General features: G+C 44.3%; 1 protein-coding gene across 1 annotated transcript in view; it reads left to right on the top strand.

Moving 5' to 3' along the window:
* IGDCC4 (immunoglobulin superfamily DCC subclass member 4) overlaps positions 1-25,152 on the top strand; it is a 77,222-nt gene that overhangs the window by 5,198 nt on the left and 46,872 nt on the right. The window contains exons 2-4 of the mRNA XM_060755610.2: positions 18,141-18,464; positions 19,904-20,045; positions 20,175-20,308. Of these exons, the coding sequence (XP_060611593.2) occupies positions 18,141-18,464; positions 19,904-20,045; positions 20,175-20,308 (600 nt within the window). The remainder of the gene's footprint in view (positions 1-18,140; positions 18,465-19,903; positions 20,046-20,174; positions 20,309-25,152) is intronic.

Raw genomic sequence — 25,152 nt, 5'->3', positions numbered from 1 at the left:
AAGAACATATCTCAAGGAATCTCTCAGTCCTTCCATGTGATTCTAGTTGATCTTGACTGGAGGCCCCAGAAAGACCTTGAAAGAACACCTCTCAAGGAATTTCTAGGTTCTTCAATGTAATTCCAGTAGGTTTTGACTAGAGGCTGTAGAGATACCCCAAAAGAACATGTCTCAAGGAATCTCTTGGTCCTTCCATGTGAGTCTAGTTGATCTTGACTGGAGGCCATAGAGATACACAGAAAGAACACATCTCAAGGAATCTCTAGGTCCTTCAATGTAATTCCAGTAGGTGTTGACTGGAGGCCATAGAGACACCAAAAGAACATGTCTCAAGGAATCTCTAGGTCCTTCCATGTGATTCTGGTATATGTTGTTGACTGGAGGCCCTAGAGGTACCTAGAAAGAATGCTTCTATAGGAATCTCTAGCTCCTATCATGTGATTCTGGTAAATGTTGACTGGAAACAGAGATACCTAGAACCTCTAGGTCCTTCCATGTAATTTTGGTAGATGTTGACTGGAGGCCTTAGAGATTCCTAGAAAGAACACTTCTCAAGGAATCTGTAGGTCCTGTCATGTGATTCTGGTAGATGTTGACTAGAGGACTTAGAGATTCCTAGAAAGAACACTTCTCTAGGAATCTCCAGGTTCTTCCATGTGATTCTGGTAAAGGTTGAGTGAAGGCCCTAGAGATACCTAGAAAGAACACATCTCAAGGTATCTCAAGGTCATTCCATATGATTCTGGTAGAAGTTGACTGGAAGCCTTGGAGATACCTAGAAAGAACACTTCTTTAAGAATCTCCAGGTTCTTCTATGTGGTTCTGGTAGATGTTGACTGGAGGCCCTACCGATACTTAGAAAGAGGAATCTCTCAGCCTTTCCATATGATTCTGGTGGATTTTGACTTGAGACCCTAGAGATACCTAGAAAGAACACTCTATTTCTGAGTTGCCTCTGTCATCTCCTTCTCTGGAGGGGAAAACTGCCAACTCTGCACTGTTCATTTCCATCACTTGTAAGGAAGAAACTTAGCTTTGCCATGAAGACCCCGCAACAATGTCATGGTGAAACTAGGATTGTTCATCATAAACAAAGGGAATGAATGGTGTGGAATTGGGTCTTTTGCTACCAGACGAGAAAGACATGACAGAGGCAACCCAGAAGCAATGAACGGTCGAGAAGCAAAGAATGGTTGAGATAAGAACTGATACCTTTCTTCTTTACCACCTCTCTCTAAAACAGACTATATAATATTAAATTTTAACACAACCCAGAGCTCAGGATTCCACCCTCCCTGAAAAATGGTCCAATACACTTTAACATTTAATCCCTGCTCCCGTCTACTCCACCCTGAGTCCAACAACCTATGCAAGCTTCTACACTGCCATATAATCCATATTATCAGAGCGGATTATCCATATTATCTGCTTTGAACTGGATTATATGAGTCTACACCAGAGCCCCCAGTGGTGCAGTGGGTTAAACCGCTGAGCTGCTAAGCTTGCTAACCGAAAGGTCACATGTTCGAATCCGGGGAGTGGTGTGAGCTCCTGCTGTTATCCCCAGCTTCTGCCAACCTAGCAATTTGAAAACATGCCAATATGAGTAGATCATATTGGTGGGAAGGTAACGGCGCTCCATGTAGTCATGCCGGCCACATGACCTTGGAGGTGTCTACGGACAACACCGGCTCTTCAGCTTAGAAATGGAGATGAACACCACCCTCTAGAGTTGAACATGACTGGATTTATTGTCAGGGGAAAACCTTTACCTTTACCTTATACTGCCATATAATCCAGATCAAAGCAGATAATCTGGATTGTTGATTATTTATTTATTTATTTACGATATTTATAGCCCACCTTTTCAGCCATCAGGTGACTCAAGGCGGGTTACAGATTTCTACAATTCGATGTCAGGCATTCATAAAAGTGCCATTAAAAACAACCAACATTACAACATTACAATATAAAACATAAATAAAAACCGTTAAAGCATATAATCATTGGTGTCATCTTGTTAAAAACATTATCCAGTAACATCGTCTGGCCATTCCATGTTCATCATTCATACTTCTGTGTTATCTATTCCGCTACATTCTCAAAAGCTTGTTCAAAGAGTCAGGTCTTTACTTTTTTTTCAGAAAGTCAGGAGGGAGGGGCCAATCTAATATCCCTGGGGAGGGAGTTCCATAGCCGGGGGGCCACCACTGAGAAGGCCCTGTCCTTCGTCTCTGCCAATCACACTTGCGAGGCAGGTGGGATCGCGAGCAGGGTCTCCCCAGACGATCTTAAGCTCCTAGATCAGTGGTTCTCAAGCTGGGGTCCCCAGATGTTTCTGACCTACAACTCCCAAAAATCCCAGCCAGTTTACCAGCTGTTAGGATTTATGGGAGTTGAAGGCCAAAAACATCTGGGGACCCCCAGGTTGAGAACCACTGTCCTAGATGGTTCATAGGAGAAGATATGTTCGGACAGGTAAGCTGGGCTGCAATCGTATATGTCAGTGTAGAAGGGGCCTCAGAGCCTCTGAGGGCTGCACCAAATCCTTGTGAGGGCTGCATCCAGCCCCCGGGCCACATGTTGTGCAGGACTGTATTCGGTGGAAAAATCCCCTATGTTTGTACTTTTTCACTTTTATGGAGAGCTGATTGTAAATTGAGTTTGAGCCTAGCTTGATTCTAGCTTAGGTTGGGGATCTGAAGTCACGGAGATGGATTGTAATTTTACACTCAGGCAATGGAGACATTTGCTGCAGCCTCGCTGAGCTCAGGCCTGTAAATTGTTAACACGGTCGATGCTTCAGTCAGCAAAAGTTGGACTATTTCGGAAGGAATAGAAGAGACCCTTCCCCCACTTACTTGTACAAAGCCTTGACCTTATGTACACCTTGGGAAAGAGAGAGAAAGGGGAAAGAAGAGAGAGCTTGGAGAAAGGAGAACTACAAGCGGAGCCAAAAAAACCGCCCAAACAAAAACAACAAACCTCTATTCTTTCCCTTTTCTCTCCTGCTCTTTCTCGTTTCCAAGGTGTGCATAAGGTCAGGGCTTTGCATAATTCATTGGATCATCTGCTTCCCATCTTTCTCATCACATGGGAGCCAGTTTAGCCTCTCTCTGGAGAGAAAGAAGCTGCAAAAATCTGGATTAGATTCCAAAACCACCAAGATTGTTCTTCTCTGAAGTTCTTTCTCCACCTTTAGGATCCATTTCTTTATTTCCATACACTTTACTACTTCTGTTGATGGCAGTAAGGTATATGGAAGCTGATGTAGGTAAGGGCAAAATAACAACTTTGGGGAGTTTTTGATGCACCCGTAGGCTGGATCTACACTGTCCTATATCCCAGATTATCTGCTTTAAACTAGATTATATGAGTCTACACTGCCAAATAATCTGGGATAGGATCCTGGGTTATAGGACAGTGGAGATCTAGCTGTTGTCTAAGGAGGTGGATTCTGATGGTGTTCCAAGACATGAGATCTCTGAGGCTGGATCTACACTGCCATGTCATCCAGTTTCTGAATCAAGTGCACTGAATTATATGGCAGTGTAGACTCGTGTAATCCAGTTCAATGCAGATAATCTGGATTATATAGCAGTGTAGATCCAGCCTGAGAATGCCAATGAAAGGAAAGAACACTGTAGCATTAATTAGCTAATCACCTCCCAACAAAGGATTCCCCCAGGCAGTAAGAAGCCAGACCTTGAAGCTGCCAGGCCATTAACTGCTAATTAAGGTGGCCAATTGAAACATTCAAACCTACCTCAAACAAACCAGAGTTCTTTCTCCCACTCTGGACATTATTCCACAAATATATAAACCCCGTTTTCCAGTTTCCAACAGAATTCACAACCTCTGAGGAGGCCTGGCATAGATGCAGGCAAAATGTCAGGAGAGAATGCTTCTGGAACATGGCCAGACAGCCTGGAAAACCCGCAACAACCCAGCATTAATGTAGTTTGGATACCTTTAACGGCATTAACTCAATGCTATGGAATCCTTGAGTGCTGTGTAATTTGGTGACAAATGAGGTTCAGGACCTTGTACAGCTACAACTCACAGAATTCTATACAAGCTCCTCATAGGGCTTGTTCTCCAGACCCTTGATTATTTTAGCCACCCTCCTCTGGACACATTCCAGCTTGTCAATATCTCCCTTCAATTGTGGTGCCCAGAATTGTGGTGCTCAGTGTGATTCCAGATGTGGTCTGAACAAGGCAGAATAGAGCATGGGTAGCATGACTTCCCTGGACCTAGACCAGTGTTTCTCAACCTAGGGGTCGGGACCCCTGGGGGGGTCGCAAGGGGGTGTCAGAGGGGTCCCCGAAGACCATCAGAATATACAATATTTTCTGTTGGTCATCGGGGTTCTGTGTGGGAAATTTGGCCTAATTCTATCTGTGCTGTCGCACGCTGGGCCTGTGCATAAGACTGTAGGCAGGACATAAATTCTGTGTGCCCAACGGGATGCCAGGGCTGCCTCATATTAAAGGCCTTTTGGATTTCCTTAAAACAGAATCTTTAGATTTCTTAAAGGTTCAACAAAGTTCTTTATTAATGAAAACAAACAGGTACTTTAAGGCTTTCTTAACAGTCTATTGGCTCTCTCTCAAGCTTGTCCACAGGGAACAGGCACTATCTTCATAACTGTAACTAATGGGGAAATCCTAAACTTCTAATCTGGGCAGTCTATTTTTGCCTCTGTTGGCGTGGAGCCCCTGCACCTGGTACAAACTGCTTCTGGCTTCCGCAAGTGACCCTTACCAAGCAGAGCTTTGTAGACTTCCAGGGGGAAAAGAATTCAGGTTTCCATGATGGCTGACTGAAGTCCTTCAGCAAAGGAACTGTAGGGCTTTTTAATCCTGGCCAAGCTGTGGGCTGTATATCTCCCCGGCCAAGCTGTAGAAGACAAAGCTTTCTACAGGAGCTCTTGGTATTATGTCCTGCATGAAAGGCTTCTCTGTGTGGACTGAACCCAAAAAGGCTCCCATTCCCTCCAAAACCCAAAAAGGGGGCAGGACCAGGGAACCTAACTATAATTGACAGGTGGCTTGCCCTATGATTTCAGCCAAAAGAAGCCACCTCTCTGCAGAGTCCCTGAAACTTAGGACTACAACAAACATTCAATGCAAAGCAAACAAAATTGGAGATCCTGGTACAGCTGTACCTGCACACTATCATTGGTGGGGTTCAGAATGCTCTTTGGTTGTAGGTGAACTATAAATCCCAGCAACTACAACTCCCAAATGTCAAGGTCTATTTTCCCCAAACTCCACCAGAGCCCACATTCAGACATATTGAGTGTTCGTGCCAAGTTTGGTCCAGATTGATCATTGTTTGAGTCCACAGTGCTCTCTGGATGTAGGTGAATTACAACTCCCAAACTCAAGGTCAATGCCCACCAAGCCGTTCTAGCATTTTCTGTTGGTCATGGGATTTCTGTGTGGCCAGGTCTGATTCAATTCCCTCGTTGGTGGAGTTCAGAAAGCTCTTTGATTGTAGGCGAACTATAAATCCCAGCAACTACAACTTCCAAATGATAACATCAATCTCCTCCAATCTCACCAGTATTCAAATTTGGGCGTATCGGGTATTTGTGCCAAATTTGGTCCAGTGAATGAAAATCTATCCTGCATATCAGATATTTACATTACGATTCATAACAGTAGTGAAATTACAAAAATAATGTTATGGTTGGGATTGCTCATGTGGTCTCTTCCAGCTCTATGATTCTATGAACTGCAGGTGTGTCTTGGCTGCAAACGTCATCTGCAGGCTTTGCTTTTCTCTGCAGGTGACCCTGTTGATAGCAAAGCTCTTCCTTTGTGGATTTCCTCTGCCGGGGCCCTTGTCCGTAAATGCATGCATGCTTAGGTACACTTCAAGCGAGAGGCCTTTGGTTTTCCCAAAAGGGTGTGTGTCTGTGTGCACCACTTGTGTGGCAATGGGGCTCTCGAAGGGGACGGGCTCCACTCCTTTCCGGCTCACTGATCCGATTAAATCATTCCCACTGATCCGATTAAATCATTCTTCGTTTTGGTGGATTTTCTCCCTTGACTTTTAAAGCTATTTTTTTTTTTTTTGGCCATGGCTTTATTCTCCTCCTTTCTCCCACTCATTTTCTCTCTTTCTCTCCCTTATTCCCCACTGAATTTGAATGGACCTGTTGCCTTTCCCTTGAGAAGTGGGGGCCTGCTATTATCTGCACTTTCACGGATCCGTTCTTCTTTTTCAATAGATCACTCAGATCCCAACTACACCTGAGTGTAATCCAGATGATCTGCTTTGGACTGGATTATAAGAGTCTCCATTGCCATATAATCCAGTTGAAAGTAAATAATCCGGATTCAGAAATCTGGATTTTATATAGCAGTGTTAAGTGGGGCCTGTGGTTGGATCTACACTGTGACATAATTCAGTTCAAAGCAAATAATCTGTATTTAGAAACTGGATTACATGGCAATGGTGACTCATGTAATCCAGTTCAAAGCAGATAATCTGGATTCAGAAATCTGGATTTTATATGGCAGTGTAAATGGGGCCTGTGGCTGGATCTACACTGCCATATAATCCAGTTCAAAGCAGATAATCTGGATTCAGAAATCTGGATTTTATAATCCAGTTCAAAGCAGATAATCTGGATTCAGAAATCTGGATTTTATATGGCAGTGTAAATGGGGCCTGTGGCTGGATCTACACTGCCATATAATCCAGTTCAAAGCAAATAATCTGGATTCAGAAATCTGGATTTTATATAGCAAGTGGGGCCTGTGGCTGGATCTACACTGCCATATAATCCAGTTCAAAGCAAATAATCTGGATTCAGAAATCTGGATTTTATATAGCAGTGTAAGTGGGGCCTGTGGTTGGATCTGCACTGCCATATAATCCAGCTCAAAGCAAATAATCCAGATTCAGAAACTGGATTAAATGGCAATGGAGACTCATATAAGCAGATCATTTGGATTCAGAAATCTGGGTTTTATATAGCAGTGTAAGTGGGGATTGCGGCTGGATCTACACTGCCATATAATCCAGTTCAAAGCAAATAATCCATATTTAGAAACTGGATTATATGGCAATGGTGACTCATGTAATCCAGTTCAAAGCAGATAATCTGGATTCAGAAATCTGGAGTCTATATAGCAATGTAAGTGGGGCTTGTGGTTGGATCTACACTGCCATGTAATCCAGTTCAAAGGAAATAGTCCGGATTCAGGAACTGGATTATATGGCAGTGGAGACTCATATAATCCAGTTCAAAGCAGATAATCTGGATTCAGAAACCTGGATTTTATATAGCAGTGTAAGTGGGGCCTGTGGTTGGATCTACACTGCCATATAATCCAGTTCAAAATCTGGATTCAGAAACTGGAGTATATGGCAGTGTAGATCCAACCACAGGCCCCACTTACACTGCCATATAAAATCCAGATTATCTGCTTTGAATTGGATTATATGGCGCTGTAGATGCATATGATCCAGTAGATAATCTGGGATCAGATCCTGGGACATAGGGCAGTGTAGATCCAACCTCATCCAGAGTCTTCCGCCTTCTCTGTGCCGCACCAAATGATATCTCCCAGGGCCCCCTAGCATTGAGTCATGGGAGTTAATGTGGTGTCGTACAGTTGACAGTGTAGATGCAGCCCAAGTCAACCTTGGGAGAGTATATTTTTGGAAAGGGTCAGAACACAGCTCTAAATGACATTTTCTTTCAACACCAAAACATTGCATCAGTTTAAAGATTGTAAACTAGATTTACAATATTTAGATTTACAATATTTACAGCCTTTCATCATTCATTGGGGCTAGCCCAGGCATGGGCAAACTCCGGCCCTCCAGGTGTTTTGGACTTCAAGTCCCACAATTCCTAACAGCCTACTGGCTGTTAGGAATTGTGGGAGTTGAAGTCCAAAACACCTGGAGGGCCATAGTTTGCCCATGCCTCGGCTAAAGGAATAGGACCTCTGTGAAAGTGGAGAACCTCCAATAAAGAAATTATATAGTGGCTCTTCCAGTACAACTCTTTGACCAACTTCCACCAGAATTGCACCTGCAGGACATACAGATTCTCAGAATCTCTGTGGGAAACTAAATGCTGGAATTTGGGAGTTGTAGTCAAAATAGTGAAGAGTAGAGACATCAGACTGGCAACAAAGATCCGCCTAGTCAAAGCCATGGTATTCCCCGTAGTAACCTACGGATGTGAGAGCTGGACCTTAGGGAAGGCTGAGCGAAGGAAGATCGATGCTTTTGAGCTGTGGTGTTGGAGGAAAGTGCTGAGAGTGCCTTGGACTGCGAGAAGATCCAACCAGTCCATCCTCCAGGAAATAAAGCCCAACTGCTCACTGGAGGGAAAGATACTAGAGACAAAGTTGAAGTACTTTGGCCACATCATGAGGAGACAGGAAAGCCTAGAGAAGACAATTATGCTGGGGAAAGTGGAAGGTAAAAGGAAGAGGGGCTGACCAAGGGCAAGATGGATGGATGGCATCCTTGAAGTGACTGGACTGACCTTGAGGGAGCTGGGGGTGGTAACGGCCGACAGGGAGCTCTGGCGTAGGCTGGTCCATGAGGTCACGAAGAGTCGGAGACGACTGAACGAATGAACAACAACAACAACAACAAGTCCAAAGGCCATGCTTCCAACGTCGGAGAACTGTATCCAGTTGTGGGTATCTTGGGTTGAAGCTTGGAAGTAAGCCCTGGTTTTCTTCTGGCATAGGAACGGCAGCCCTATTCTGCACCAGATCTGCTTTTCCGCTGCTTGCCGCCGCGATGAACTAGTTTATATAATTAAATGAAGACTTGAGTATTTAATTGCAGTGTAATTTAGTGTTGGCCCGGATCCCAATGTTTTCCACGGCTGTGTATTTGCATTGCAGTCGAGTCGGTGGGTGGGAAGCGAAATCGCTTAATGAGAGTATTGTTTGGGTAGCAAGTTAATTTTGTCTGTCGGGGTAAACAGAAGAGACTATTTTGGGGGTTCTGGAATGGGACCACATTTGGCTCCCTCTTTTGTAGGCGGAAGAAATGGCTCTGTTGTATCAAGAAGTGTTGGGACCTAAAGCAGCATAGCTTTCAGCTTCTAGGAACCTTCAACCAGGATATAAATGCCATGTCTTTGCCTGTAGCTTCCCCAGATTATTTGAAAGTGTAGAGTCATATAATCCAGTTCAACACAGATAATCTGGAATCAGATCCTAGGATATAGTGCAGTGTAGATCCAGCCTGAGACTTTTTCAAAGAGGCTGAGAAAATGGGGACTTTTCTGGCCAAATCTGGACCTCTTTTCCTGGGCCCGTCTTTTCGTTCAGGGCACCTGCAAGGTCGGCATAAAGCCGGATCACGTTTTCCTCCTCCCCTGCGGACTCTCGATCTTTGAGCTGATCTTTAAATAGGCAGTCAATAAATAATTAACTTAATTGGTGTGACCAAGCAGGCCATTAGCTGGCTGAGTGGATTGTTTGTTTTCATTTCTATATTTCCCTCTGGACTCGGAAGAATTTGCGCTCGGTGTGTCTTTGGGAAGGAAATGCAGGTGTTGCTTTCTTAGGTCAGGCTACACAATGGGGGAACGTTTTTCATGTTACACCAGCTGTACCAGTTCTAACCAATCCCAATGAATGAGTCTCTGAATGCATGACCTTGTGTTGTGAGCCCAGAACATGGTGGAACTGAGTAGGGATGCCAAAACTACACAGTCGAGTTGTTTACCTTTCTTTTGGGAGCAATAAGATGTGGGTCATTGATGTGGGCCATTGATGGATATAGAGAAGGTTGCCTTCTTCGCTCTCTCTGCCAACAAGGGAAAGATTAGGTTGCAGGTCATGACCTCCACCTGAAGAGAAGGGGGGGATGGTTAAGTGGGCAGGCATTGCTATTATCTGGCATCAGTTATACCATGTCCCCCAGTTACAATTTCATTTGGTAGTTAGTGTGTGTTATGGTCCAGGATTGCATGAAGGAGACCTCAGGAAGTCATGGATATATGACCCAAGATCTTACATGAAGGAGACCTCAGGAAGTCATGGAAATATGGCCAAGATCTTACATGAAAGAAACCTCAGGAAGTTATGGAGATATGGCCATGATGTTACATGAAGGAGGTCTCAGGAAGTCATGGATATATGGCCAAGATCTTACATGATAGAGACCTGAGGAACTCATGGATATATAGCCAAGGTCTTACATGAAAGAGACCTCAGGAAGTTATGGAGATATGACCAACATCTTACATGAAAGAGACCTCAGGAAGTCATGGATATTTGGCGAAGATCTTACATGATAGAGACCTCAGGAACTCATGGATATATAGCCAAGACCTTACATGAAAAAGACCGCAGGATGTTATGGAGATATGACCAACATCTTACATGATAGAGACCTCAGGAACTCATGGATATATAGCCAATATCTTACATGAAAGAGACCACAGGAACTCATCGATATATAGCCAAGATCTTACATGAAAGAGACCGCAAGAAGTTATGGAGATATGACCAACATATTACATGAAAGAGACCTCAGGAAGTCATGGATATATGGCCAAGATCTTGCATGAAAGAGACTTCAGGAAGTTGTGTATATATAGCCAAGACCTTGCATGAAAGAGATCTCGGGAAGTTGTGTATATATGGCCAACATCTTACATGAAAGAAACCTCGGGAAGTCATGGATATTTGGCCATGATCTTTCATGAAAGAGACACCAGGAAGTAATGGATATATAGCCAAGATCTTGCATGAAAGAGACATCAGGAAGTTGTGTATGTGGCCAATATCTTACACGAAGGAGACCTCAGGAAGCCATGGATATATGGCCAAGATCTTGCATGAAAGAGACCACAGGAAGTCATGGATATATAGCCAAGATCTTGCATGAAAGAGACCTCAGGAAGTTATGGATATATGGCCATGATCTTACATGAAGGAGACCCCAAGTAATCATGTAGATATGGCCACGATCTTACATGAAGAAAGTCTTATTTGAAAGTCTTTTATTCAGCTTTGGGCACCTCGTTTTAAGAAAGATATAAATAAGTTGGGGTGAGTTCAGAGAAGGCCAACAAGATGGTTAAGACTTATTGGAGAGCAAAACATTGAAGGAAAGACTGAAGGAGCTGGGCATGTTTAGCTTAATGAAGAGAAGGGCACTCTTTAAATGCTTTAAGACGTGTTCCCTGCTGCTTCAGAAGATAGGACCAGGTCTAATGGTTTTAAGCTGTGAGAAAGTACATTTCAAGTGAACATTAGTGGGGATTTCTTGACCTTAAGAGCAGTTTGGGGATGTAATCACTTGCTTAAAGAAGCACTAAGTCCTCATTCTCTGAATATTTTGACAAAGAGGTTACACAACTCACAGCTGAGGATAATTTAGATGTAGATCTTGCATTGAGAAGAAGGTTGGACTCAATAGCCCATGAGGCCACTTACAACTCCAGGGATGCATCTTCACTGTAGAATTAGGGCAGTTTGCCACTACTTTACCTCCCATGCCTCCACACTATAGAATGCTAAAGTTTTACATCTGTGGCTGCGCTTCAAACTGAGATCGTAGCTTCCAAAGAATCGAGAAACTGAGCAAATGAGATGCATTCACCCAGTGAAAAGTCCCAGCTAATCCATCCCTGGTTTGACATGGCAAGAACCCTGTTTAATTTTTCAGAAATTGCTCTCAATGCCGACTACTAATCCAAATCAATTTTCATTTCTTTCAGAAAGCCTGAGCTTTCATGTTGAGCATCGGGAAAAAATTACAGCTAATTTGTTTTATTTTTATAACAGCCGTAATGGGCGGAAAGGGGATGAGAGCCTCCTGGCAACCATATTCCCTTTCATAAATTCTTGATGGAAAAACCCATCAAAATGTAAATGGTTTGGGTCAATGATGTGAGCCACATGGCGCTGTGTGGGGCCATCTGTCAATTCGGATTCAAAACTCAGTTGATGCAGTGAATGGGTTGGAAGCAAAAGCATGGAGCTATGGGAGCTAACGTAGCATCAAACTACATTATCTTTCCAGTGTAGACACACCCTAGAATTGATATGTGATGTTAAAGGCGTTCAAGATATCTCCCATGTTAGTGTAGAAAGTGTATTTAAACCAAGTTTTGGTCTGAACTTCAAAGTCAGTGGCAAATGGCTTGGGAGGAAGAGCATGGAGCCATGGGAGTTGAAGTAGTATCAAAATGCATTAACTCTACAGTGTAGATGCACCTTAGAATTGATACATATGATATTATGGAGACTCAACATGACTTGCGGCTGTCACTTCCACATTAATATGGAAAGTGTATCTGTGCTAGATTTTAGTCTGAACTGGAAAGTCGGTGTTGAATAGGTTGGGAGGGAGAGCACTGAGCCATTCTGTGAAAGTGGTATCAAAACTGCATTAATTCTACATTGTAGATGCAGCCTGGAATTGTATATGTGACGCTATGGGAACTCATCATGACTTGAGGTTGGTGGCTTCCTCATTGGTGTGCAAAGTTTGTGCACTCTAGCCTTGAGACACCTTTTCACCCAGCACCACACCAGAGTCCAGTACTACTTAGTACAGAGGCTTATTAAGACAAGTGTATACAAAAGGAAAAAGAGCAATTTCCCAAAAGATAAGTAAAGTAGTAGCTATTCAAAATGGCAAAGCACATGATGTCAAGAGAGGCAAAAACTCAGGCATAAATCCATAGGCATGAAAATAGGAACTTTTTCCAAGGCAGACGTTTCCAGGAACATAGGCGAACACAAGAAACTTGGATTATGAACGTGAGAGCTGAGACAGAAACATCATCCTTATGGCAACCATGTCTCCTCTAAGAGGCATCACTTAATTTAAGCCCAAGCCCGACCAAGAAGCCATGAGATCATGCCGAATGCACCTGGGCATCAAGACCTTCTCACAGAGTCTCTCGGAATACCTAATTAATGTATCATCCACCTGGAGACCTAATCTGGCTTCACGGGAAAACTTCCCATCGACTGAAGACCAACAGAACTGAACTCTTCACTTTCTGTTGCTTGGGAACAAACACAGGAATCCCAAACAGGGGTCTCCTTGGCCTGCAATTCTCCCTGATCACTAGCAGATGCTTCACTTTAAAACCCATCAATTCTCTCATCCTCCGAAACATCAGAAAAATCACCAGCTGCTTGTTGAGCCCCAACAAAAGTATATCAACTCCAGGTTTTAGTCTGAACTTTGAAGCTGCTGTTTTTCATCTTTCCAAGCAGTGGGTGTATTGCCAAACAATTGGCTGGTGATAAAGTTGGACTCTTTGGGCATTCTGTGGTCAAGGCGAGAACACCAGTGACTCTCTAGTGTGGTTGTGCATGCGTCATTGCTCCTCAGGCGGAAGCAGGCCGGATGGCTTTCTGAGATACTTCACAATCATGCAATTACAGGAGAAAGCCATCCATCCGTTCATCGTTAAAGCCATAAAATGCCCTGGCAAATGATACTTCTAGAAATGAACCCATGCCATCATGCGCTGACTCATTAACTTGATGGATTTTGTCTATCAAGTCATTCACGTAATTTGCGAGCATTAGAGGCTCAGTAGTTCTGATTATGGATGGTAGCCATCCAGCTCCATTAATGTGCCAGCGACTGACCACTCTGTCATGGTATCATCAAAGACCTTGGCCTCCCTCGGTTGGCTTTGCCTTTTCATTGAGCATCCCTTACCTGGAAGCCTTGGCATCAGAAGGGTTCTTTTTGGATTTCCCATGTTTGCACATATCTTGGAAATGAGACGGAAATTTATTTATTTATTTATTTCAATTACTTCTACCCCACCCTTCTCACCCCTGAGGGGGGACTCAGGGCGGCTTACAAACGAAGGCACAATTCGATGCCTATATCAAAATTATACAAACATACAAAAACAGTTTAAACAAATTAACAGATTAAAAACATCTATACATAAACAATCTCATGCTCAGTGTTCAGAGTTCCGAATGTCCATTCCGTTCCATCAGTTCCTGCTCATCATCGGGTTTTTCCTTTAGCTGCCAGAATGTCCAAAAGCTTGGTCCCATATCGAGGTCTTCAGTTTTTTTCTGAATGTCAAAAGGGAGGACGCTGATCTAATCTCCCCGGGGAGTGAGTTCCACAGGTGAGGGGCCACCACTGAGAAGGCCCTGCTCCTCGTCCCCGCCAGCCTCACTTGCGATAGAGGCGGGGTCGAGAGCAGGGCCTCCCCAGAGGATCGTAAACTCCGAGATGGGACGTAGAGGGAGATCCGTTCAGACAGATACACTGGGCCGGAACCGTATAGGGTTTTGTAGGTCAAAACCAGCACTTTGAATTGTGCTCGGAATTGGATCAGCAGCCAGCTATTTATGCTTCATATACATCTAAAGGTAACACTTTGAACCTTATTTGCAGGAGCTGGAATAAGCTGAGGATGATGGGAGAAGGCGAGGAGAGAGAAACTGGGACATTTACAAATATTTGTAGATTGGTTTGCATTGAAGCACCAGAAAGCAAAGGGGTCACTGTCTCAGCCATTTGTATGGATGATTTTAGAGTATTTCAGATTCTGGTATTCTGAATAAGGAACGCTTAACCTGTACTGTGCTCCTATGAGTCTACCTTAAATGTTATTGTTGTCGTTAATAATAATAATAATAATAATAATAATAATAATAATGAATGTATTATCCACCTCTCCTTGTGGCTCTTTCTGATGGCTCCCCTCATTTACAAATAAATTAGAAGCCTGAAGCTAAACCTCAACTAGACTTTAGTTGCCATTATTGGGCAAGATCCTTGATTTGTTTTGATGTAGTTGAGATCCTGAAATAGAAAATGATTTATCAAGTTTTTGAATTTTCTGATCTCTCCAACTAGGAGCAAAGAGCCAGCTAAGCTGAGATGTGCTATGAAACAGCCAGTCAGACTTTGGGATTGTTGGAGTTGTAGGTTTTCAAGGGCCGTCACCTTCTCTGCCAAAGAGTGTGGTGCCCATGATTATGTACATAGCTGGCTGTGTGGACCCTCAAGTCATTTCTGACTTATGATGACTCTAAAAAGACCCAATGTGTGCAAACTCTACTTCGAACTATATTTGCAGCAGTTGAAATAAGCTGAGGACAAATGGGAAAATGGGAAGGAGAAGGAGAAACCGGGACGTTTCCAAAGCAGCTGAGAAAATGGGATGGCAGAGGTTGAATAGGAGGGTACGGAGGCATGTGTTCTACACTGTAGAATTAACACAGCTTGATATCACTTTCACTGCCATGCCTCAATAGTATGAAATAATGTGTGTTGTACTTGGGCCAAGAAGTCTACAGACCGTGCAAAACTGCAACGTCCATGGCAGTTAAACTAGTGTCAAACTCCATCAATGCTATAGTGTAGAGATGTACTTTATGATTGAAGAAGGACGCTTTAACCCTGCAGTTTCTTGCTTTACTCACCCAAAAGGCATTTTTGACCTACTTTCTTCTTCTTCTTCATCATCATCATTTGAACCGCCACAAGATGAGTCCACAGCAGACACTCTGCTGGCTGTTGTATTGGATCACACGTCGGACACTTCCCAAGTGTCTAGGATGTGTGATGTATCGGCGAATAATGCGTGTAGATCCCAGTAAGGTGGCCTTTTGCAGCTGGCAGATGGTAATCTTGTCAGCGCCAATTGTGTTTAAGTGCAGGCCAAGGTCTTTAGGCATTACACCCAGTGTGCCAATCACCACTAGGACCACCTTTATTGGTTTGTGCCAGAGTCTTTGCAATTATTTATTAATAATTTATTACTATTATTATTCCCCACTTCATCTCCCCAAAGAAGACTCAAAGCAGCTTGACATGAAAGCATTAGTATGCAGTTTAAAATATACAAACGTTAAAACAGAACTAAACACAAAGCACGCTAAAAAAAAAATCACAGTTAAAATCCATCAAAAACATATTCAAAGTTGCACTCCTTACAGAGAGCAGTTTCTCTGTGTTGGATATGGTTGCTATTCGTTGTGACGTTCCCCAACTGCTGCCCCTTCCTTTCACTTTCCCACCTCCACAGAAGTGGCCTTTTTTTATCCACAGGAGCAATTGGGAAGTTTAATAGGGTGCTTGGAATTGCTATAAAATCAATCTATGATCGGCTCTGGGCATGCAGCCATTGGATTCATAGCCCGGACGATAAACTCATGGTGGGGCCAGGAAACATTTGCTGTTGGCACCATGACAAAATCATTTGAGGCCCCGTCTTCAAATAGTGCAGCCAACCAGTGTGTGTTTGTGAGTGTGCGGGTCATGCACAAAGGCAGTGGCAGCTGCCGTGCGGGTCTCGGTGGCGTCTCCATTGACCCTTGAGCCCAGAAGTGCATCTACACGGCAGGATGAATGCAGTTTGGCGCCATTCTCACAACCAGGGGTCTAGGCCATGAAGTCCTGGGAGCTGTAGCTTCACAACGTCTTTAGTCTTCTTGGCCAAAGAGTGTTGATGCCTCCCCAAACTACATTTTTCTAGGATTCTGTAGCCTTGTAGTCCAGTTGTGCCAGATGTTGATGCAGAAGGAACGACATATTTCCTCTAGTAATTTTTAGGTAATTCAGTGTGATGTCTGTCTCAATTTGACCATATTGGAGGACCTGGAGATTTTCATCCAATCTATAAATAATTAAAGTCCAACTCTTGCAAGTGTTGAAAGTTGACTGTAGATGTCACCATGTCCCTGGGTGCATCTACACCAGACATGGGCAAACTTCAACCCCAGGTGTTTTGGACTTCAACTCCCACCAGCTGTTAGAAATTGTGGGTGCTGAAGTCCAAAACAGCCAGAGAGCCGAAGTTTGCCCATGCCTGATCTACACTAGAATTGCACACTACTGCAACAGCCATGGTACAATGCCATGGAATCATGGGAATGGTGGCTTGACAAACTCAATAACAATAATAACAATAATAACAATAATAATAATCATCTTTATTTATATTCCACCCCATCTCCCCGAGGGGACTTGGAGTGGCTTAACAATAATATGACAGTGCAAACAATGTGGACGATAATAAACATATAATCAATTTATGATTAAATCAAATTAAACAAATAATAACAAAGCAAAATCAATATGAAAGTTAAAAATAAAACATACTAAATTGACACAAGAAATATCCATAAATAAAAATAAGCAGTGGGTTGTGTTGCCTTGTTTTTCCAAAGTGTGCTGATGTCTCACAAAACTACAAATATAGTAATAATAATAATAATAATAATAATAATAATAATAATACATTTATTACCCGCATCTCCTTGCAGCTCAAGGTGGAATAAAACATCATTCAAACAAAGAGATAAAACACTATTAAAATACTAGATGTACACAGTTAAAATTCACTGATAAACTCAGAGTAAAATTCACAGGCTAAAATAGACTGATTCCAGGACCAAACTAAGTTGTGGCAACTCAAGTAGTGTCAAACTACCATGTAAATGCTGTCAAAGGCAGGATAGATGTGTGATTTATAGTTTTCTCCTTGCAATCACACCTTCCCTAAATATGCTGCGCACTGGACTGATTGTCTCAGAGGCAATAACCCATATATAGCAGAGTCCTTATCAGTTGTCAGCAGAGTTTTATTGCATGGTTTGACCTTGGGCCAATCACTATTTAAGAAAACTATTTCACTCAGTTTTCATCCAAACTCATAGTGGAGGCATTTAATCTTGACATGTTGCTTTATGTACAGCTATATACTCACATCAGAATCCCCTGATCTATCAGTCAATGGTATATACAGAGATATACTAATGATGTACATAACAGATATCACCAACAGATGTGAGGCAAGAAGCAAGATAATCATGGCAAGAGAAAGAACACATGCTTCCTGCCCTCTCTTTTACCCATTACTTGCTCGTTGTCAAACAGGGACAAAAAATGAATGATCCAACCCTCATCATGACTGTCACATCGTCATGACCCAGCTTCTTCAGCATGCCCCTTAAGTGCCACATCACCACCCATTTAACCCTTCAGCAGGTGTGTGACCACATGCCCGTTAGAACTGTATTTTTACATCAGGCTTGCACAAGAGAGCTACAGTCAATGCATTCCTGTCTAACAATGCATTGTCTATCTAACAAATGGACTCCCAATGAGAAAATTGTATGCTTTTGTTGTAGGGATATCGTCTTTGGACCTGAGCTGTGGCCTTGGCCCCACCCAAGTGATGTTGGAGCCAAACCAGACGCTGGAGTTGAGCTGTAACCTGTCTCCCGTCGAACAAGTCTTCAACGTTTCTTGGAGGAAGAATGGACTTCCACTTTCAGAAGAAGAAGACAACCTCCATGTCCTCCCCAACGGCTCTTTGTTTGTTTCATCTGCATATGCAGCTTTGGAGGATGACAAGTCTCTAAGAGAAAGCATTGTGGAGGGCAACTACTCCTGCATCTCGCATGGCCCCTTTGGTTCGGTTGCAGGGCAGACCGTTGTGCTTCGTGTTGCAAGTGAGTATTCCCCACATCCATTGCAATAAGGCAAGATTTTACCAACTGTTTCAAAGGTGTGTCAACTTGACTTTGAGGATCACCTCTAAGGTGGCCAGTCCTTCTGGGTAGCTGAAAGTACCATTATCTGGTTTGGGTAGGCTCAGTTTTGGATACAAGTGATGAGGGATGTATGCAAAAGTCCAGCCTTGTAACTCAACTGTTGATCTATCAGCTAACCTTAAGTTTGCACATATCCTTCGTCTCTTATTATCCAGAATTGCTGCTGGATAATGTTGGGTTTGACTTTGCCAACCCAACATTTAAGGCCGGTCTTGCATTCCCTTAATTCCCAGAAGCGATATCCATTGCCTGATGCAGCTACTGGCTGCTAAGGCCAGTTTAGGTGCCCATTCATGATTGTGATAATGATCATCAACAGGAATAGACCTCCCCGCATTCAACAAAGCATGTCCTCTCTGAGGATTTTCTAGGACTGTTGCCAATCCTGTGATATGCAAACACTAGATGTTACTATAGAGCAGTGGTTGTCAACCTGTGGGTCCCCAGGTGTTTTGGCCTACGACTTCCAGAAATCCTAGCCAGTTTACCAGCTGTTAGGATTTCTGGGAATTGAAAACATCTGGGGAGCCAGAGGTTGACAACCACTGCTATAGAGTCACTTTGGAAGATCTAGCAAATTATAGAGATGATACCTCTTAACATTTTTGTGTCTTCCTGGGTCACTCTAGCAGGTGGTTCTTAACCTGTGGGTCCCCAGATGTTTTGGGCTTCAACTCTCAGTAACTGGAGTAACTTATCATGGAAACATAAAACTAGGAATAATAGTGACTGTAGTGTAATAATTGGAGCCCCCGATGGCGCAGTGGGCTGCTGAGCTTGTTGACTGAAAGATCACAGGTTCGAATCCGGGGAGCGGCGTGAGCTTCCGCTGTCAGCCCCAGCTTCTGCCGACCTAGCAGTTTGAAAACATGCAAATGTGAGTAGATCAATAGGTACCGCTCCAGCGGGAAGGTAATGACACTCCATGCAGTCATGCCGGCCACATGACCTTGGAGGTATCTATGGACAACACCGGCTCTTTGGCTTAGACATGGAGATGAGCACCACACCCCAGAGTCGGACCTGACTGGACTTCATGTCAGGGGAAAACCTTTACCTTTACCTAGTGTAATAATAGTAATAATAATAACAACTGTAGTTTTGTTGTTGTTGTTGCTGCACTGTATTGAGCAGTTACTAGTGTGTAAGTTTAGCCAATTCACTTGTAACTGTTCAAGTAAATGCCAGTCCCTGTTGGCATCCCTTCAACAACATTCTTTCTCTGTTTGTGGGGAAATACTTGCCCGATTTCCTGAAAAAGACCAGTGCAATGAGTCTTCTTTCAACTTTCCCTTGTTCCTCAACTTCTCCACTCTCTGCCATTATTTTTTCTCCAGGTTTGCCTCCATTCTTTCACCATCCAGAGTCCCAAACAGTGGAAGAGAATGGCATGGCTCGCTTTGAGTGTCGGATAGAAGGGCTGCCTCCACCAGCGATCTCTTGGGAGAAGGACAGAGTAGAAGTTTCTTCAGGAGACAGGTGAGATGTCCGAGGAATACAGGCATAGCCTTCAAGGGTGTGATAGAAATGCACATGGTAGGAATTGACATTTTGGTTCCATTCAGCTTGGTGAAGAAGTGGTCTCTTGACGTGTTTCATTTTCTGCAGGTTTATCATGCTCCCAAATGGTGTCCTCCAGATCATCGATGTGCAAGAGAGTGATGCAGGGGTCTACCGCTGTGTGGCCACAAACAGGGCAGGAAAACGCTACAGCTCTGACGCAGTCCTCAACCTTTTAGAAGGTAAATGTTTCCATTCAATGCTTTTGCATATTGGCATGTGACATGAAAATATCTGGATGATATTATATAAAGGGGGTTTGTCTGAAATGTATGGTTGTGTGACTGCAGCCAGTAGTGGCTGGCGACTTTTGTAACGGTCCCCTCTGAAGGTGCATCGTAAACCTGACCGGGGTATAGGGTGGCAACCTGTGCTGGACGGGGTTACACTCCCCCTGAAGCCACAGGTCCGCAGTTTGGGAGTCCTCTTGGACTCATCGCTTACGCTTGAGGCTCAGGCGTCGGCGGTGTCTGGGAGGGCTTTCACACAATTGAGACTTGTGCGCCAACTGTGACCGTACCTCGCGAAGACTGATCCGGCCGGGGTGGTCCATGCCTTGGTCACCTCCAGATTGGACTACCTCAATGCGCTCTACGTGGGGCTGCCCTTGAAAACGGCTCGGAAGTTCCAACTGGTCCAACGAGCAGCGGCCAGGATGTTAACTGGGGGCCCTTACAGAGAGAGGTCAACCCTCCTGTTCAAGGAGCTCCACTGGCTGCCGTTTATTTTCCGAGCCCAATTTAAGGTGCAGGTGCTTACCTACAAAGCCCTGAACGGTTTGGGACCATCCTACCTGCGTGACCGCATCTCCGACTATGAACTCACGCATTCACTTCGGTCATCTGGAGAGGCCCTGCTCGTGATCCCGCCTGCGTTGCAGGCGCATTTGGTGGGGACCTGAGACGGGGCCTTTTCTGTGGTGGTCCCCTGACTCTGGAACACCCTCCCCAAAGATCTTAGACAGGCCCCTACATTGGCAGTCTTTAGAAAAAACTTGAAGACCTGGCTGTTCTGATGTGCCTTCCCAGAATAGGAAATCTCCAATACCAAGTCCCATAAGCACTTTATTAAAACTAAGATTGCCGCATGCTGCACACTGCAATAGCCCTATAAGCCTTATATACCACCTGTCACATCAGCACTTTTAATCCTGTACCCATTACTCTGGCCAAGCCCAGTTTCATTGTGGCCTAGTGTATTGTTTATTGCTTGTTGTTATATTGCTTTAATTGTTTTTAATTTGCCTTGGGTTTTGTATTGTATTGTTATGTATTGTTATGTTGTGTGTTGAGGCCTCGGCCTGTGTAAGCCGCATCGAGTCCTTTGGGAGATGCTAGCGGGGTACAAATAAAATTTAATAATAATAAAATAATAATCTGCATTGTAGAATGGATGCAGTTTGGCATCACTTTCATGGCCATGGCCCAATACTATGCAATCATGGCAGTTGTAGTTCTAAAAGGTCTTTGACCTCCTTGGCCAAAGAGGGCTGGGGCCATACCAAACTACAACTCCCAGAATCCCTTAGCCTTGAGCCATTGCGATTCAAGTGGTAACAAGCTTCAATCATTTTACAGTGTATGTGCACTCTGAGACGGGATCTACACTGCCATATAACACAGTGCAAAGCAGATAATGTGAGTTTTATGTGGCAGTGTAGATGGAGCCTGAGTTGCCACCTGAACTTTTAATATATGATGCTGAATCTTAATTTAGTGGGATAAATTTAAAGCTGGCTAGGAAGGAATCATAGAATCATAGAATCAAAGAGTTGGAAGAGACCTCATGGGCCATCCAGTCCAACCCCCTGCCAGGAAGCAGGAATATTGCATTCAAATCACCCCTGACAGATGGCCATCCAACCTCTGTTTAAAAGCTTCCAAAGAAGGAGCCTCCACCACACTCCGGGGCAGAGAGTTCCACTGCTGAACAGCTCTCACAGTCAGGAAGTTCTTCCTCATGTTCAGATGGAATCTCCTTTCTTGTAGTTTGAAGCCATTGTTCCGCGTTCTAGTCTCCAGGGAAGCAGAAAACAAGCTCGCTCCCTCCTCCCTGTGGCTTCCTCCCACATATTTATACATGGCCATCATATCCCCTCTCAGCCTTCTCTTCTTCAGGCTAAACATGCCCAGCTCCTTTAGCCGCTCCTCATAGGGCTTGTTCTCCAGACCCTTAATCATTTTAGTCGCCCTCCTCTGGACACATTTCAGCTTGTCAATATCTCTCTTGAATTGTGGTGCCCAGAATTGGACACAATATTCCAGATGTGGTCTAACCAAAGCAGAATAGAGGGGTAGCATGACTTCCCTAGATCTAGACACTATGCTCCTATTGATGCAGGCCAAAATCCCATTGCCTTTTTTTGCCGCCACATCACATTGTTGGCTCATGTTTAACTTGTTGTCCACGAGGACTCCAAGATCTTTTTCACACGTACTGCTCTCGAGCCAGGCATTGTCCCCCATTCTGTATGTTTGCATTTCGTTTTTCCTGCCAAAGTGGAGTATCTTGCATTTGTCACTGTTGAACTTGACAAAGTTCAACAGTGAAGGAAGGAAGGAAGGAAGGAAGGAAGGAAGGAAGGAAGGAAGGAAGGAAGGAAGGAGGGAGTTGCAGTCCAGGGCTGAATTTCTATAGACGTTGAAGAAGGAGGGTTGTAGAGGGCATCTAGAGCAGGGGTCCACAAACTTTTTAAACAGAGGGCCAGGTCATAGTCCCTCAAACTGTTGGAGGGCCGGATTATAATTTGAAAAAAAATATGAATGAATCTCTATGCACAGTGCACGTATCTTATTTGTGGTGCAAAAAATACTTTAGAACAATACAATAATTAAAATGAAGAACAGTTTTAGCAAATATAAACTTATTAATATTTCATTGGGAAGTGTGGGCCTGCTTTTGGCTGATGAGAAAGGATTGTTGTTGTTGTGTGCTTTGAAGTCATTTCAGACTTAGGTTGACCCTGAGTGAGGGCCGGGTAAATGACCTTTGAGGGCTGTATTCGGCCCCCGGGCCGTAGTTTGAGGACCCCTGATCTAGAGTGTGGAATGCATGCAGTTTGACATCGCTTTGACGCCTGGATCTGCATAGGAAATCCCCCAAGGCAACTCCGATCCTTGACCTTGGAAAAAGGAAGCAACAATCTTCCACTTGACCCAGCATAAATGCATTGGAGGTTCATGCTCCACAGCATTGCATTGGGGTCTGAGTCTCCTTGGAAGGTCACCGAGTGTTGTCGGCTTCCGTGTCAGTAGCCGGGTTGGGGTCCGGGCAGCAACTGTGGCCATGGGCAACGGATGGGGAGAATGAGTGGCAGATGTTTCGGCCCAGCAGACTTCATGGTGTAAATTTCCAGACACTCCGTAGGGAGCTGCATGCCAAGGATCGAGGAGGAGGGAATGGGGGCTTGGCTGCACAAGCAGATCTTTTTCACAGCCCTGAAATGGAGACGTTGTTGTCATGCGGAGGAAATGTCTTGGTGGGGAGGGAAAGGGTGGGAAGAAAGGGGTTGGAGAGGGAAGGGACTGGAGCTGGTCACTTGAGTTCCCTTTCTAGATCTCAGGAAGTCCCCTGCTACTCACTTCCCATCGTCTTTTGTTTCCTGGGAGCATCAACACCAGGAATGTCCAAAGTTTGGCCCAGGGGCCAATTGTGGCCCATGTTCAAATCTCCACCGGCCTGCAGCCTCTCTCAAAAAATCAACAATATGCAGCCCACATATAGAATCATAGAGTTGGAAGAGACCTCATGGGCCATCCAGTCCAACTCCATTCTACCAAGAAGCAGGAAAATTGCATTCAAAGTACCCTTGACAGATGGCCATCCAGCCTCTGTTTAAAAGCTTCCAAAGAAGGAGCCTCCACCACACTCTGGGGCAGAGAGTTCCACTGCTGAACGGCTCTCACAGTAAGGAAGTTCTTCCTAATGTTCAGATGGATTTGCCTTTCTTGTAGTTTGAAGCCATTGTCCTAGTCTCCAGGGCAGCAGAAAACAAGCTTGCTCCCTCCTCTCCATGACTTCCTCTCACATATTTATACATGGCTATCGTGTCTCCCTTCAGCCTTCTCTTCTTCAGGCTAAACATGCCCAGCTCTTTAAACTGCTCCTCATAGGGCTTGTTCTCCAGAACCTTGATCATTTTAGTCACACTCCTCTGGACACATTCCAGCTTGTCAACTATAGCAGCATTTCTCAACCTGGGGTCAGGACCGCTGGAGAGGTTGCAAGGGGGGGGGGGGGGTGTCAGAGGGGATGGCAAAGTCCATCAGAAAACACAGTATTTTCTGTATGGCGAAGGCTTTCATGGCCGGAATCACTGGGTTGTTGTAGGTTTTTCCGGGCTATATGGCCATGTTCTGGAGGCAATTTTTCTCCTGACGTTTCACCTGCATCTATGGCAAGCATCCTCAGAGGTAGTGAGGCCTGTTGGAAGTAGGAAAAATGGGTTTATATATCTGTGGAATGACCAGGCTGAGACAAAGGACTTTTGTCTGCTGGGGCTAGGTGTGAATGTTTCAGCTGATCACCTTGATTAGCATTCAATGGCTTGGAAGTGCCCGGGCAACAGCTGGTAAACTGGCCAAAACACCTGGGGACCCACAGGTTGAGAACCACTGCTCTATAGTAACATCTTGTGTTTGCATATCACAGGATTGGAAACAGTCCTAGAAAATCCTCAGAGAGGACAAACAGGCACATAAAATCACTCTCAACAAAAGATTCCCCCCGGGCACTTCCAAGCCATTGAATGCTAATCAAGGTGATCAGCTGAAACATTCACATCTAGCCCCAGCAGACAAAAGTCCTTTGTCTCACCCTGGTCATTCCACAGATATATAAACCCATTTTTCCTACTTCCAACAGACCTCACTACCTCTGAGGATGCTTGCCTTAGATGCAGGCGAAACGTCAGGAGAAAAATTGCCTCCAGAACATGGCCATATAGCCCGGAAAAACCTACAGCAACCACAGTATTTTCTGTTGGTTATGAGAGTCCTGTGAGTGTGCAGTGCATGACTTCCCTGGA

Source organism: Anolis sagrei, chromosome 9, assembly GCF_037176765.1.
Source record: "Anolis sagrei isolate rAnoSag1 chromosome 9, rAnoSag1.mat, whole genome shotgun sequence".
NCBI lineage: Eukaryota > Metazoa > Chordata > Lepidosauria > Squamata > Dactyloidae > Anolis > Anolis sagrei.
This window is presented reverse-complemented; position numbering and strand designations above follow the sequence as displayed.